This window comes from Chrysochloris asiatica, unplaced genomic scaffold (genome assembly GCF_000296735.1).
Source record: "Chrysochloris asiatica unplaced genomic scaffold, ChrAsi1.0 scaffold00128, whole genome shotgun sequence".
NCBI classification, from domain to species: Eukaryota; Metazoa; Chordata; class Mammalia; order Afrosoricida; family Chrysochloridae; genus Chrysochloris; species Chrysochloris asiatica.
In genome coordinates, this window is record NW_006408646.1 from 1,833,505 (window position 1) to 1,847,823 (window position 14,319).

A 14,319-nucleotide genomic window follows, 5' to 3' on the forward strand; every position below is an offset into this window, starting at 1 on the left:
AAACACCTTTCCAACTGCTTTTGGTCCTTTTCTAAAGATGAGGCAGCAGCCAGTATGTGCTGTGACTACGAGGGAGCCAGGGCCGTGGAGGGACTTTTTCCACCCGGTGGGACCTGCTCTTTCCTGCTTTTCTTGGATCAGAGAAGAAAGTGCGAATGTGTGAGAAAATGTTAGCTTTCTTCTAACCTCCCCAGTCTTGCATTTTTCCTAGAAACAGAAGAAATTGCCATGAATATTCAGCATCTGTGTTTTTGACTTCTTACTGTTAGGTACTGTGGAGTTGATTTGACTCAAGGTAGCCCCATTTGTTACAAAGTAGAACAGACCTGGTGTGGTGCTACAGGATAATGCGCTGGACCAAAAGGTCAGTATGAACTGCAAGGTCGGCAGTTCAAAGTCACCAGCCGCTTCTTGAAAAGCCAATACAGGGTAGCTATGAGTTGGAATTGGCTCAAAGGCACTTAACAACAACAATCATGTTTATGGGGGCAGATCACCAGGTTTTTCTCCCTCAGAGAGGGTTCAAGGTACCAACCTTTCCATTACTAGCCAAACATTTAGCCATTGCACCACCAGAGCCAAGTGAGTCTTTATTCAACCTCAACTTGGAAGAAGGCAGTAGCAGTTCATGAACACCTAAGGTTCCCCTTCATTTTCAGCTCTTAGCAAGTTTGAGGTTAAAAAAAAATAATCACTTGAAATGTGTCAAAGTGTCCGGGATTTAATTTTGGTTTTTGTGTTGTTAAGTTGGTTCCAACTTATAGAGACCCACTGAATAACAGCAGAAGAAAGCACTCACTGCCTAGTCCTGTACCATTCTTACAGTCATTACTGGTTGAGCCTATTGGTGCAGCAACTGTGCCATTCCACCTCACTGAGGGTCTTCCTCTTTTTCTGTGACCCCCTACCAAGCATGATGTCCTTCTCCATGGACTGGCCCCTCCTGATAATATGTCCAGAGCACATGAGACGGATTTTCCTTTAGCTGTTGGCATTCTTAGTCTTGAGATAATTTTTCCCCGATGCTTCACCTCTGGTGTGCTGGCTACATAAGATGGAATGCCTCCCATCCTAGTGGTCACCCGCTCTGATTGTGCATATACCATTCCGTGACCATGAGAGCTTGACATTTGTCATCATTTCTTCTTCACCCAGCAAGCTCAGCATTGGCCCCCTTTTAGAGAGGCACAGACTGAGACCTAGACAGGTGAACTGACGTGCCCAAGGGTATTATGGTTACTTCTCACTCCTCAGGACAAACTTAGTCCCTGGGGGACGAGAAGGGTCTCCCTTTTCCATAGTTTTTAGCTGCCTCTACCAGCTGCTCCTTGGAAACCCTCAGTAGGGTCGCTATGAGTCTGAACCGACTTGACAGCACCTAACAACACAACAACAACCCATATACCCAGGAAGGAAAGAGGAGAAGATTAAGTACAGTTGGAATTATCTCAGGATGAAAGAATAGATTCTGTTTGTATTTGAACATAGATTTGGCAGTTCTCATCAGACTAGAAAAAATAGAGTGGAGAAAGGGTTTCTGAGAACACTGACCAGCAAAGTTAATAGATTTAGGTAACTTGACGGTTGGATTCAGATCTGGTTATATCGGATTGTCTGAGTGCTAGACCCTGGCTCTAACCATTGGCGAGTTAAGTGGCAAAGCATTTCTGTCTGTTTTGGAGAGTGATATTTCCATTCAATCTCATCATTTTATAATCCCATAGGGAAGGAAGCCAGTAGGTAATCTCCAAGTGGCTAGAAAATGTTCTTTGCCCACCACTGACTTTGGTACCCTAGAGAGACCTGTTCAATGTGGTGTGTACCTAAGCCTTGTCATGGAACAAGAGAAATGAAATAAGAATGATATATTGCTGATGGAAAATAAAATAAAATTTAGAATGTACAGTGTACACATTTTTAAAGTCCCTTTACCATTTTTAAGGGAGCACGGTGGCTCCATTTGATAAGCACTGGTCTGCGTGGTTCAAGCCTGCTAGGTGCTCTGTGGGAGAAAGATGAGACTTTCTGCTCCCTCACATCTCTTAAAGGCCTTGGAAACCCTATACTAGGAATCAGAACTGACTCGAGAGAACTTATCAACAACAGTAACAACCGAGATGTGCTGTTGCCCTTAGTGACCCTATACACAACGGACTGAAACACTGCTTGGTCCTATGCCACCCTCATGGTCTGTCCTATGTTTGAGTCCATTGTTGTAACCATTGTGTCAGTCCATCTTATTGAAGTCGTCTTCTTTTTCACTGATCCTCTACTTTATCAAGCATGATGTCCTTCTCCAGGGATTGCTTCCTCCTGATAGCGTGTTTAAATTATGAAAGCCAGAGTCTCACCATTCTTGTTACTAAGGAACATTCTGGATGTATTTCTTTCCAGACAGATGTGTTCATTCTTCCTGCAGTTCATGGTACATTCAGTATTCTTCTCCAACACTATCATTCAAATGCATTAGTTCTTCTCCAGTCTTCTTTATTCGTTGTCCAACTTTCACATGCATTATGAGGTGATTGAAAATTCCATGGTGTGGATCGGGCTCACCTTAGTCCACAAAGTGACATCTTTGGTCTTTAACACTTTAATGAGACCATTTGCAGCAGATTTGTCCAATGTAATATATCATTTGATTTCATGACTGCTGCTTCCATTGGCATTGATTATGGATCCAAATAAAATTAAAATTAACAACTTCAGTCATGATGTTGCTTGTTGGTCTATCTGTGAGGATTTTTGCTTGATGTTGAGTTGTAGTCCTTATTGAAGGATGTAGTCTTTGATATCTTCATCAGTAAGTGCTTAAAGTCCTCTTTGCTTTCAGCAAGCAAGGGTGTATCATCTGTGTATCTCCGATTGTTAATGATCCTCCTCCAGTCTGGATGCCCATTCTTCATAATATAATATGTAGTTTGTTATGATCTGCACAGTGAAATTCCTTTGCATAGTCAATAAAGCATAGGTAGATATCCTTCTGGTATTGTTTGCTTTCGGCCAAGATCCACCTGACATCAGCAGTGATGACCCTCATTCCATGTCCTCTTCTGAACGCGGCTTGACTTTCTGGCAGCTCCCTGTTGATGTACTTCTGCCCCCGCTTTGAATGATCGTAGCACACTTTAACTTGCATTTGATATTATTGGTAGTTTTCACATTCTATTGGGTCACCTTTCTTTGGAATGGGCACAAATATGGATCTCTTCCAGTCACAGTTGGCCAGGTAGCTGTCTTCCTAATTTCTTGGCATAGATGAGTGAGCATTTCTAGTACTCTGTCAGTTTATTGAAGGGCCTCTGGTAGCGTAGTGGTTACGAGTCAGGCTGCTAATATCAAGACCAGCAGTTCAAAACTACCAGCAGTGCCGCAGGAGAAAGATGAGACTTTCTGCTCCTGTAAAAATGCACACCCTCGGAAACCCGATGCAGGGTCGGAATCGACTTGATGGCACTTAACAACAACAACATCAGTTTACTGAAATATTTCAATTAGTATCAGAGTTTGAATTGTGTCCCCCGTAAAATATGTGTAAGGGGGGCGGGCGGGGAGACAAGAAAGAACAGCCAGGAGTGGAGAATGTCCTTTGGACCTGGGGTCCCTGTGCTATGAAGCTTTTAGATCCAGGGGAAGATGCCGAGACACACTGGGGACTTGTCCAGGTGGAACGCTTATGCTGTGTTTTGTTTTGTTTTTCATTCCAGGTTTGGACATCTTAAAAAAAAAAAAAAACTGCATTGCACAGTGACCAGCCCCACTTGGTAATGTGACCCACAGAGACTTTTACCGGGAGTAGAGTGGTGACCCCGGACCGCCTCATCACTCGTAAATGCCACCCCTGGCAGGAACCGAGGAACCCTGGCAGCCATGCCTCCCCCGACCCCAGGCACCCCTTCACCCCCATGCTAAGCTGCATGGAGTGGGGGCCCTTGAGGATTGACTGACCTGCTTCACACCCCCAAGAACAACACATCCAAGATGTCGCTCCAGTGGCTGGAGGCCTGGAGCTGGTCGCTGGACGGTTTGAGGGACTGCATCGCCACTGGTATCCAGTCGGTGCGGGACTGCGACACCACCGCGGTGGGGACCGTGGCCTGCCTGCTGGTCCTGTTCGTGTGGTATTGCTACCACGTGGGCCGGGAGCAGCCCCGGCCCTACATGTCTGTCAATGCACTCATGCAGGGCTCGGATGCCAGCGGGCTACAGAATGGGTACGTGTACTGCCAGTCATCTGAGTGTGTGCGCTGTACCCACAACGAGGGCCTCAACCAGAAACTTTACCACAACCTGCAAGAGTATGCCAAACGCTACTCCTGGTCCGGCATGGGCCGCATTCACAAGGGTATCCGCGAGCAGGGCCGCTACCTCAACAGCCGTCCTTCCATCCAGAAGCCCGAGGTCTTCTTCCTGCCCGACCTGCCCACCACCCCCTATTTCTCCCGGGACGCCCAGAAACACGATGTGGAGCTGCTGGAGCGGAACTTCCAAACCATCCTGTGTGAGTTTGAGAGCCTCTACAAAGCCTTTTCCAACTGCAGCCTGCCGCAGGGCTGGAAAATGAACAGCAGCCCCAGTGGGGCATGGTTCACCTTTTACCTGGTCAACCAGGGCGTCTGTGTCCCCAGGAACTGCCGCAAGTGCCCACGGACGTACCGCTTGCTAGGAAGCCTGCGGACGTGTATCGGGAACAATGTTTTTGGGAACGCGTGCCTCTCCGTGCTGAGTCCTGGTACTGTCATCACGGAGCACTACGGGCCCACAAACATCCGCATACGATGCCACTTAGGTAGGTCGCAGGGAGGGGGCTCCCCACCTGCTGGTACACTGGTAAGTTCGGCCCATTCAGGTTCATGGGAACTTACCAGTAGCCAGAGCAGTGCTACGTCACATCTTCCAGCGTGTAAATGATGTTGACAGCAGACATAGGAGTCACAAAAGAAATCTGTGATCAGGATAAACGCATCCTAATTCTGACAGGTGTAAGGTCAGCGGTTCAAGTCCACCAGCCATTTCACAGGAGAAAGATGAAGCTTTCTGCTTCCATAAAGACTGACAACCTCAGAAACCCAGCGTCGCTATGAGTCAGAATTGACTCCTAACACGAGTAACCCACTGGGTAGTGTGAACAGTTAACATGCCTGGCTGCTCACCAAAAGGTCAGAGGTTGGAGTCTACCCAGGCACTTCAGAAGAAAGGCCTGGCTGTCTACTTCAGCAGTCAGCCTGTCGGAAACCCTGTGGAGCTTAGTTCTACCCTGACACACCTGGGAACCAACACGACGGCAGCTGCTACTGGTAGTTTCTGACAAAAGAAACAACCAAGCCCATTGCTGTTGAGTCGATTCTGACTCATGGTGACCTTAGAGAACGGAGTAGAACTGCCCCACAGGCTCTTCAAGGCTGTCGGTCTCTACTGAGCAGATTGTCTCATCTTTCTCCTGCTGAGCAGCTGGTGGATTTGAACCGCTGACCTTTCCTTAGCAGCCTGACATCTAACCCACAGTGCCACCAGAATTTCTTAGTTCCTGACTGAAGTGCTATCAAAAAGGAATTTCTGTGGTGTTGTATGTGTTCCTTGTCTGCATTCTCCACTATGATACAGTAGTCAGAGCCACAAGGTGTTGCTGTTGGTAAGTGCCGTCAAGCCAGTTCTCACTCAGAGCGACCCTGTATGGAGTGTCCAAGGAGCAATTGGTGGGTCTGAACCACTGACCTTGTGATTAGCAGTCCAGTGCTTATCCTACAGTGCTTCAACAAGAGCCACACAGCATTATGAGTATGCCTGGTGTGGCGCTGTGGGTTAATGCGCCAGACTGCAAAGCCGTTTGAACTGCAAGGTCGACAGTTCAAGTTCACCAGCTGCTCCTCGGAAACCTTATACAGGGTTGCTTAGGGTCGGAACCGACTTGACGGCACTTAACAACAACAACATAATGTAGCTAGTGCAGCCAAGGAACTAGATTTTTAATTTTCTGTATTTAATTTCAATTTAAATTGCTCTTACACTGGAGTACCAAACTCAAAACGCACTGCCATCGAGTTCATTCTAACTCATAGCAAGCCTAAAGGATAGGGTAGAACTGCCCATGGGGTTTCCGAGAGTGTACAACTTTACAGAATCGAGTCGATTCTGACCCATAGCAACCCTATATGTGGTTTCTGAGGGACAGCTGGTGAGCTTGAACCACCGACCTTGCAACTCAGATGGCTTTGCAGTCTGGCGCGTTAACCCACAATAGAAGTAGACTGCCTAATTTTTCTACCTAGAAGCAGCTGGTGGGTTTGAACCGCCAACCTTGGGCTTACCAGCCCAATTCTTAACCCACAATGGCAGTATTGATATTGTTGGTGTTGTTAGGTGCGATCGAGTCAGTTCTGACTCATAACGACCCTGTGCACAGCAGAATGAAACCCTGCCCAGTCCTGGGCCAACCTCACACATCCTCCTGGTCTCGAGTCCATCGCTGCTGCGACTGTGCCAATCCATCTCGCTGGGGGTCTTCCTTTTTTTCTCTGACCCTCCACTTTACTGAGTGCAGTTAGTAGAGCCGGAGTATTTGCTCTGATGTTCGAGATGACATGATGCTCCGGAAGGCCTTTAAGTGGCTCCTCCATCACCAGGATGAACAAACGCCTGCTGAGAGGTTAGAGGTTAACTGCAGTCGGAGCCTAGTAAACTGGTAACGTGGGTCCCATGGATGGCAATGGCTCTAAGCAGAGGGTCTGGGGTCACACCGCCTAGGTGGGTGTCCTGGCCCACCCTGTTGTGCTTGCTGGGTCTCCTTAGGCCATTTTCACCTCTGAGCTGCAGAGTTCCCATTTGGAAACGGAGGTAAATGAGAGAATGTAGGTTGTGAATCCTTTATTAATACAGCTCCTGTTGTCAAGTCAGCCCTCTGCTCATGGCAACCCCAGAACACATGGCAATGGTGGGACTAGATGCTGCCCAATCCTGCACCATCCCCATGGTCGCCTGCCGATGAGACCTTTGTGGTCCATAAGGTTTTCGTTGGCCGGTTTCCCAAAGTGAATCGCCGGACTTTTCTGTCTAGCCTGTCATAGTCTAGTAGCTTGGCAGAAAGTTGTTCGGCACTGTAGCCACGCGTGAGGCTTCACTGGCAGGCAGGGGTGGTGGTGTATGAGGGGCACTGGCCAGGAATCAACCCTGAGTGTCTCCCAATACAGAAAATAGTGCTCAATAAAGCTCATGCTTCAAAACAGCTCGAGAAATAAGGACGTCCGCTCACCAGAAAGTCTCATCCTGATGAAGGTTGGTTATGAGGACAATGACATCACCGTCCTGCGTCCATGGCAAGAGGACGTGCCAAGAGCCTCAGCAAAGTCCGGCTTCAGGAAACTTGTAGCGCAGCCTCAGTTTGTGGATGAAGAAGGAAGAGCAGAAAGAGGGTCCTGTATACGATCTGGAATCTGGGTTCATAACCACGTGTTGTGGAGGAGCCTTGGGGCTGCCTGGGACTGAGTCTGAGCTGGGTGCCTCCCACTTCTCTGTGTGGGAATTCTGAGCAAGACAGAATTTGAACAGATGGTTCTGCTGCTTCAAAAACAACAACAAACAAGTTGAGCAGTTGACATGGGGGTGCTTCACGGGTACAGGCTCTGGAGGAGGTGCCCAGGTTCCTGGTCAGCTGTGACTTGGAGCCACTGAATGCCCCAACTTCCTCATCATTCTTACCTCACAGAATCAGATTAAACAGTGACGTCCCATCTGGAGAGCTACTTGGCACGGCTTTCAGTACCTGACAGGCATTCGGTAAATTGTAGCTCGTTGCTGCCTTGACCTTGACCTTGTTGGACAGTAGCACAAGCTGCCCATTTTGTAAGATACAGTGAGAAATGAATGGGCATTGGAGGCAAGCAGCTGTGGACTCGAATCTGGGCCCTAATAACTGAGAGACCTCACGGTGTGGGGCTGGGGGCCTGAACTTCTTTGAATCTCTCTTTTCTCTGAAGTTGGGATCATGATACCTGTCTTCGTTTGGAAAATTAGAAGTAATGTATACAAAGCAGGTAGAAAGCAAGCAATTCCAGGGGCTCTTGCTAATCCATGTGTTGAGATGGCAACCCAGTGGGTTAAGCATTAGGCTGCTAACCAAAAGCCCACCAGCTGCTCTAAGGGAAAAAGATGAGGCAATCTGTCCCCATAAGACTGACAGGCTCGGAAACCCTAGGGAGGAGTTCTGCTCTGTCCTACAGGGAATGCAATGCATGGCAGCAGGCTTGGTTTGGGGGGTTTTGTTCATCTTGGTGTGACATGGTGGGGAATGACGCTGCATGTGAGAGACCAAGGCACCTGTGAGCTCAGAAGAAGGGGTATACTGGGAACCTGGGATGGGGCCATGACCCTGAAGGGTAGAGCCAAAGTGGTCCCCCTCAGGGACTGGGGGAGCCTTGTCTGAACATTTCCAAGGGGCAGGGTGTTTACCTGAGGTGGAGCAGACCCCAGATGGCCTTGACTGCCAGACTCGTATATTTTGTGTATTTTGGAAAGCTGGTGAATGACAGCTAGGGCAGGGCATTTGAAGACAAAAGTAGGAGAAGAACCCCAGGCAGGTGGGTTGAGTAGGATGAGCTGGTAGCAAAGAGACTTAGCATTTGACGCTTGTGTAGAAGCTGTACACGTGTGTGTGTGTACCACGCCCCTATGTACTGTCTATGGTGTGTCTATACATGTGTGTGTGTACCACACCTCCTGTGTACTGTCTATGGTGAGCCTGTACGTGTGTGTGTACCACGCCTCTCCTATGTAATGTCTGTGGTACATCTGTACACATGCGTGTGTATCACACATATGTAAGCTTTATGGTGTGTCTGTACACGTGTGTGTGCCACACCCCTCCTATGTACTGTCTATAGTGAGTCTGTACATGTGTGTGCCACGCCCCTCCTATGTACTGTCTATGGTGTGTCTGTACACGTGTGTGTGCCACGTCCCTCTTATTTACTGTCTATGTTGAGTCTGTACATGTGTGTGTGTTCCATGCCCCTCCTATGTACTATCTATGGTGTGTCTGTACACATGTGTGTGTACCACACCTCCTATGTACTATGGTGTGTCTGCACATGTGTGTACCATGCCTCTCCTATGTAATGTCTATGGTGTGTCTGTACATGTGTGTGTGCCACACCCCACCTATGTACTATCTATGGTGCATCTGTACACGTGTGTGTATACCACACCCCTCCTGTGTACTGTCTATGGTGCATCTGTACACATGTGTGTGAGTACCACACCCCTCCTAGTACTGTCTATGGTGTGTCTATACACGTGTGTGTACCATGCCCCTCCTGTGTACTGTGTATCGTGCGTCTGTACACGTGTGTACCACGCCCCTCCTGTGTAACGTCTATGGTGAATCTGTACATGTATGTGTACCATGCCCCTCTTATTTACTGTCTATGGTGCGCCTGTACACGTGTGTGTGTACCACACCCCTCCTATGTACTGTCTATGGCATGTCTGTACATGTGTGTTTACCACGTTCTTCCTATGTACTGTCTAAGGTGCATCTGTATATGTGTGTGTGTGTACCACACCTCCTATGTACTGTCTATGGCATGTCTGTACATGTGTGTTTACCACGTTCTTCCTATGTACTGTCTAAGGTGCATCTGTATATGTGTGTGTGTGTACCACACCTCCTATGTACTGTCTATGGTGAGTCTGTACACGTGTGTGTGTGCCATGCCCCTCCTATGTACTCTTTATGGTCCATCTGTACACGTGTGTTGTACCACGCTCCTCCTATGTGCTATCTATGGTGAGTCCGTACACGTGTTTGTGTACCATGCCCCTCCTATGTTCTATGGTGAGTCTGTACACGTGTGTGTATGTACCACACCCCTCCTATGTACTCTTTATGGTGCGTCTATACACATGTGTGTGTACCACGCCCCTCCTATATACTGTCTATGGAGCATCTGTACACACGTGTATACCACACCTCTCCTATGTATTGTCTGTGGTGCATCTGTACATGTGTGTGTGCATCTGTACACTTGTGTTGTACCATGCGTCTCCTATGTACTGTCTATGATGTGTGCACATGTTGTGTGTGTACAACACACCCACACAGATACTTTTTTAAATTCTTTTTTTAATTAATAGAGTATATTTTTTAGAACCATTTTATGCTGACAGAAAAATTGAGCAGACAGAACAAAGAGTTCCCATCTACCCTCCCACCTCCCTCCCCTCAACCTCCCCCAGTGTCCCTGTGACTCACAGCTTGCATTCGGGTTCACATTGGTTACTAGGGGGTGAGCCTGTACTGACACATCATTGTGGACTGAAGTCCACGCTGTGTGGTGCCCAGGTCTGTGAGTTATGACATATGCATAGTGTCTAACGTCCATCGTGACAGCTGTGGATCGGTGGCCATTAGAACAGTGTGTCATCCATGCATCTCACTGGGCTGTGACTAGTTTCCAGTCCAGTTGTGCTTAATGACTTGTTGTCACCATCAGGCCCACATTAGTGCCCACTGAGGAAGACAGAGGCCTTACACAGTATGAATGGTTAACGCTTGTCTGATAACCAAAACTTTGGAGGTTCTAGTCCACCACCCAGATACACTTCTGAAGAAAGGCGTGCTGATCTACTTGCAAAAACTCGATCATTAAAAAGCCCCAATGATGCAGTTCTACTTGGACACACATGGGCTTATCATGAGTTGGAATCAACTCAATGGTAGCTGGTTCCATTTGTCTCAGAAGGAAACAAATGGGTTAGATTCACGTGACCTTGAAGAGATCCAGAAGGAGTGAGTCTGCTCTATACCTGGCATCCACACCTCTGCCGATCACCTGCCGAAAGGTGGAGAAGGTGCCTACAGGTTCACAAGCACCCACCCCCAGTGCCCACCCTGTCTCCTCTCTCTGAGGTGTGGTGATGGTTAGGTAGCCAGTTGTCGAGAAGAGGCAGACGGAGATGCAGGCGTGTTTTCTCGCTAAGCCCAACTAGGCTCATGTTTTCCTCATCTTATGTTGTTAGACTTTGGAGCTGTCTGGCTGGCCACTGCCTGTGCTGACCTCCAGGCTGCTGATGTGGCTGCTGCTGGACAAGCCCTTTTCCAGGCTTCTGCCAGCTTTAGTGGTTAGAGGAGACAAAGCTAGGATGAGGGAACAGGCCAAGGCTAGCAGGGGGCTGATCTTTGGAGAAGGATTGATCACTGCTGCCAAGCAGGCCAGAGTCCTGTGCCACTGAAGCTGGAACAGAATGAACCGGTGGCCGGTGGGAGGGGGTGGGATAGGAAGGCCATCTAGGGTCACTTGTCTATAGTAACATGGAGCGTGGCAGTGAATCAGTTCCTGTTAGTGCCCCAGAAGAAGGAAACGTCTTGAAGAGACTAGGGGTGCGTAGTGCCTGCAGAGAAGGCCCCTAATGGCCTTGTCTACTCAAGCCAGACTCAGCCCCACTGTGGTCCAGTCAATTCCAACTCCCAGCAACCCTGTAGGACATAGTGGAACTGCCCCACAGGGGACCGAGGCTGTCAGTTTTTATGGGAGCACGTTGACTCATCTTTCGCATTCAGAGTGACTAGTAGGTTTAAACCACTGACCTTTTGGTTAACAGATAATGCTTACCCTTAATGCCAGGGGGGACATTGCTTTATAATAAAACATGACATTGAAAGAAATCACCTATGAGAACATGAGCAATCCCTCTAATACCATTGGTGGTGGTGGTTATGTGCCATGGAGTTGGAACTGACTCATAGCGACCCTGTACAGGGTTTCTGAGGCTGTAAATGTTTACAGGAGCAGAAAGCCATATCTTTCTCCCGCGGAACAGCTGGTAGTTTCGAACTGCTGACCTTGAGGTTCGCAGCCCGATTCGTAACCACTACGCTACTAGTATAATAACTAGCATTTAGATCATATGTCCAGTTGTATAAAGCAAGTGGTGGTACAGTGAGTTAAACATTTGGCTTCTAACTCCAAGGTTGGTGGTTCAAACCTACTGATGAAAAATAATGAAGCAGTCAGCTTCCTTAAAGATTAACAGCCTCAGAAACCCTATGGAGCAATATTCTACTCAGTTCTGTAAGGACGCTATGAGTTGGAATCAGCTTGACAACAGTAGGTTTGAACTGTTTGTTTGTTTGTTTGGGAACAGGACAGAAGCCAAAAACACCAAACCCATTGCCATTGAGTTAATTCTGTTCAAATCTCAATTCCAACAACAACTAAATAATCACTTCTGGCCACATAACTAATTTCTTTAAGCCTCAATCCCTCCTTGTGGGATGTACAGTCAGGCTGTAGGTGTGGGCAGCCATGCTCCCTGGTTACAGTGAAGTGCTGGGAGGTAAGTATGCAGATGTTCTCTTTACAGATGAGAGGTCAGTCACTCAGCACATATAGCCAGAGCTCCTCCGATCCCTAGCGTCCTGTCCTGCCCTAGGCACTGCTCCATGTGACTTCCTGGAATCCTGTGTTTCTGGTTTAAAGAGTACATTCACACATTCCAGCTTTTACAGGGAAGGCTGTTTATTGTTGTCATGAGGGGCAAATGCTGGCTCATCTGAGTCACTGAAGAACAGCCATCCGAGAATATATGGGCTCAGTCTTTTCTGAGCTGCTGGATTAGGCGGCTGTTGCGGTGCCTTTGTTTCCGGAGGTCGGAGTCATGGCGGAACCTGCTGTTTCTCCAGACAGTCCCTCAGAGAAGCAGTATTTCCTCAGGGCCTTCCTTTCCTGCTCAGGCTGCCCTGGCTTGGGGACACCACTTGCATTTGGGAGCCAGAGGCTCCTGACTAAGGTGTCAGCCTGCTTTCCTCAGACATTTCCTTGGAGTTCCCAGAACGAGGCTGAGGAATCTTAGACTAAGAATGTGCCATCCTCTGGCCGCAATATGGATTTACTGATTGGAACCCAGAGAGGAGAGCGTTATGGGGGTCTTCACACTTTTCCTCTCACCTAGATGGCTTCAGTGCCCCAAATACAGCTAAAGTGCTCAATGTTTAGCCAAAAGCTGGCAGTTCAAACCCACCCAGAAATACCTAGGAAGACAGACCTGGCAGGACACTTCCTGAAGCTCACACAGCCTTGAAAACCCAGTGGAGCAGTTCTACTCTGCACACACGAGGTCACCAGGAGTCAGATCCACTGGACAGCAACTGACAAGAGCGTCCAGGGTGACCCTGAAGCAGGATATAGTGATTATGGTATAGGCAGCTGCAGTTGGAACCTTACCTCCCTCCATCTCTGGGACCCCTTAGTTAGGTTTCAGGTTGGATCCATGCCTTTCACCAGATTCCCAGCGGAGCCATGACGCAGAACAGGGTGGTCCTTTGCACAGGACCATGGCAAAGAGCTGGCTGTGCCTCAGTGTTGGCCGGAAGAGAGAAGCACAGTGAAGTCAAAGCTCTCACCAAAGCATACCGCTTGCTTCACTTTTTTTCTGTTGTTTTTATTTTATCCCCTACCCCTCAAAGGTCTGAAAACACCAAGCGGCTGTGAGCTGGTGGTGGGGGGTGAGCCCCAGTGCTGGGCGGAAGGTCGCTGCCTGCTCTTTGATGACTCTTTCCTACACACGGCATTCCATGAAGGTGAGCCCTGTTTCCCACAACCAAACCCACTGCCACCCCGCCTCAGGCTGCCCGGGCTCACAGGCTTTTAAGAAGCAGACAGTCTCATCTTTCTCCCATGGGGTGACTGGGGGTTTGAACCGCCGACCTTGAAGTTAGCAGTCCAACGCTTATCCCACAACACCACCATGCTAACTAATTCTGGGACCTGGGACAGAAGGAGGGAGAGGCCAGCCCCTGCCCTGAAGCTAACCAGTAGGATCCTGTTGTAAAGTGCCTTCAAGTTGGTTCTGACTCATAGTAACCCTGTGTAGGACTTCTGAGTGGTGGCTGCTGGGTTTGAACCGCTGACCTTGTAGTTAGCAGTCTAGTGCTTGTCACACAGTGCCATACCAGGACTCAAAGGTGGTTTGAATCTCTTCTGTCTTGCCCATCACAGGCTCAGCGGAGGATGGCCCCCGAGTAGTGTTCATGGTTGATTTGTGGCATCCAAACGTTGCTGCAGCTGAACGGCAGGCCCTGGACTTCATCTTTGCCCCGGGACGATGAGAAGGTGTCCCATGCTGGAGTCGGCAAGGGGCCAAGGCCCAGCCTGGGCAGACAGTGGTCCAGCCCAGGCCCTGCCCAGGTTCAGAACTGGCCTCCCCAGACAGCCCTTCTACGGCATCTTATACCATGTCAGGTCCCTCTTGTCTTTGTGACTGTTAATGGGAATTTTTCAGCTTGTATTTCCTTAGATTTTTTTCTTCTTCTTCCTTCCCATCATT

The 14,319-nt window shown here is 48.6% G+C and overlaps 1 protein-coding gene across 1 annotated transcript; it reads left to right on the plus strand.

Annotated features, from left to right (window-relative positions):
* The first annotated feature begins 3,948 nt into the window (after nt 1-3,948).
* On the plus strand, nt 3,949-14,101 carry ASPHD2 (aspartate beta-hydroxylase domain containing 2). Its single transcript, XM_006869189.1, has 3 exons — nt 3,949-4,789; nt 13,460-13,573; nt 13,992-14,101. Exons 1-3 carry the CDS (start codon nt 3,982-3,984, stop codon nt 14,099-14,101), a joined length of 1,032 nt encoding a protein of 343 aa, XP_006869251.1. The 5' UTR covers nt 3,949-3,981.
* The last annotated feature ends 218 nt before the right edge of the window (nt 14,102-14,319 follow it).

Coding starts and splice junctions, on each gene's coding strand:
- ASPHD2 (XM_006869189.1), top strand. CDS start 3,982: ATGTCGCTCCAGTGGCTGGAGGCCTGGAGCTGGTCGCTGGACGGTTTG. Junction 4,790..13,459: donor CCGCATACGATGCCACTTAG/GTAGGTCGCAGG, acceptor TACCCCTCAAAG/GTCTGAAAACACCAAGCGGC. Junction 13,574..13,991: donor ACACACGGCATTCCATGAAG/GTGAGCCCTGTT, acceptor TGCCCATCACAG/GCTCAGCGGAGGATGGCCCC.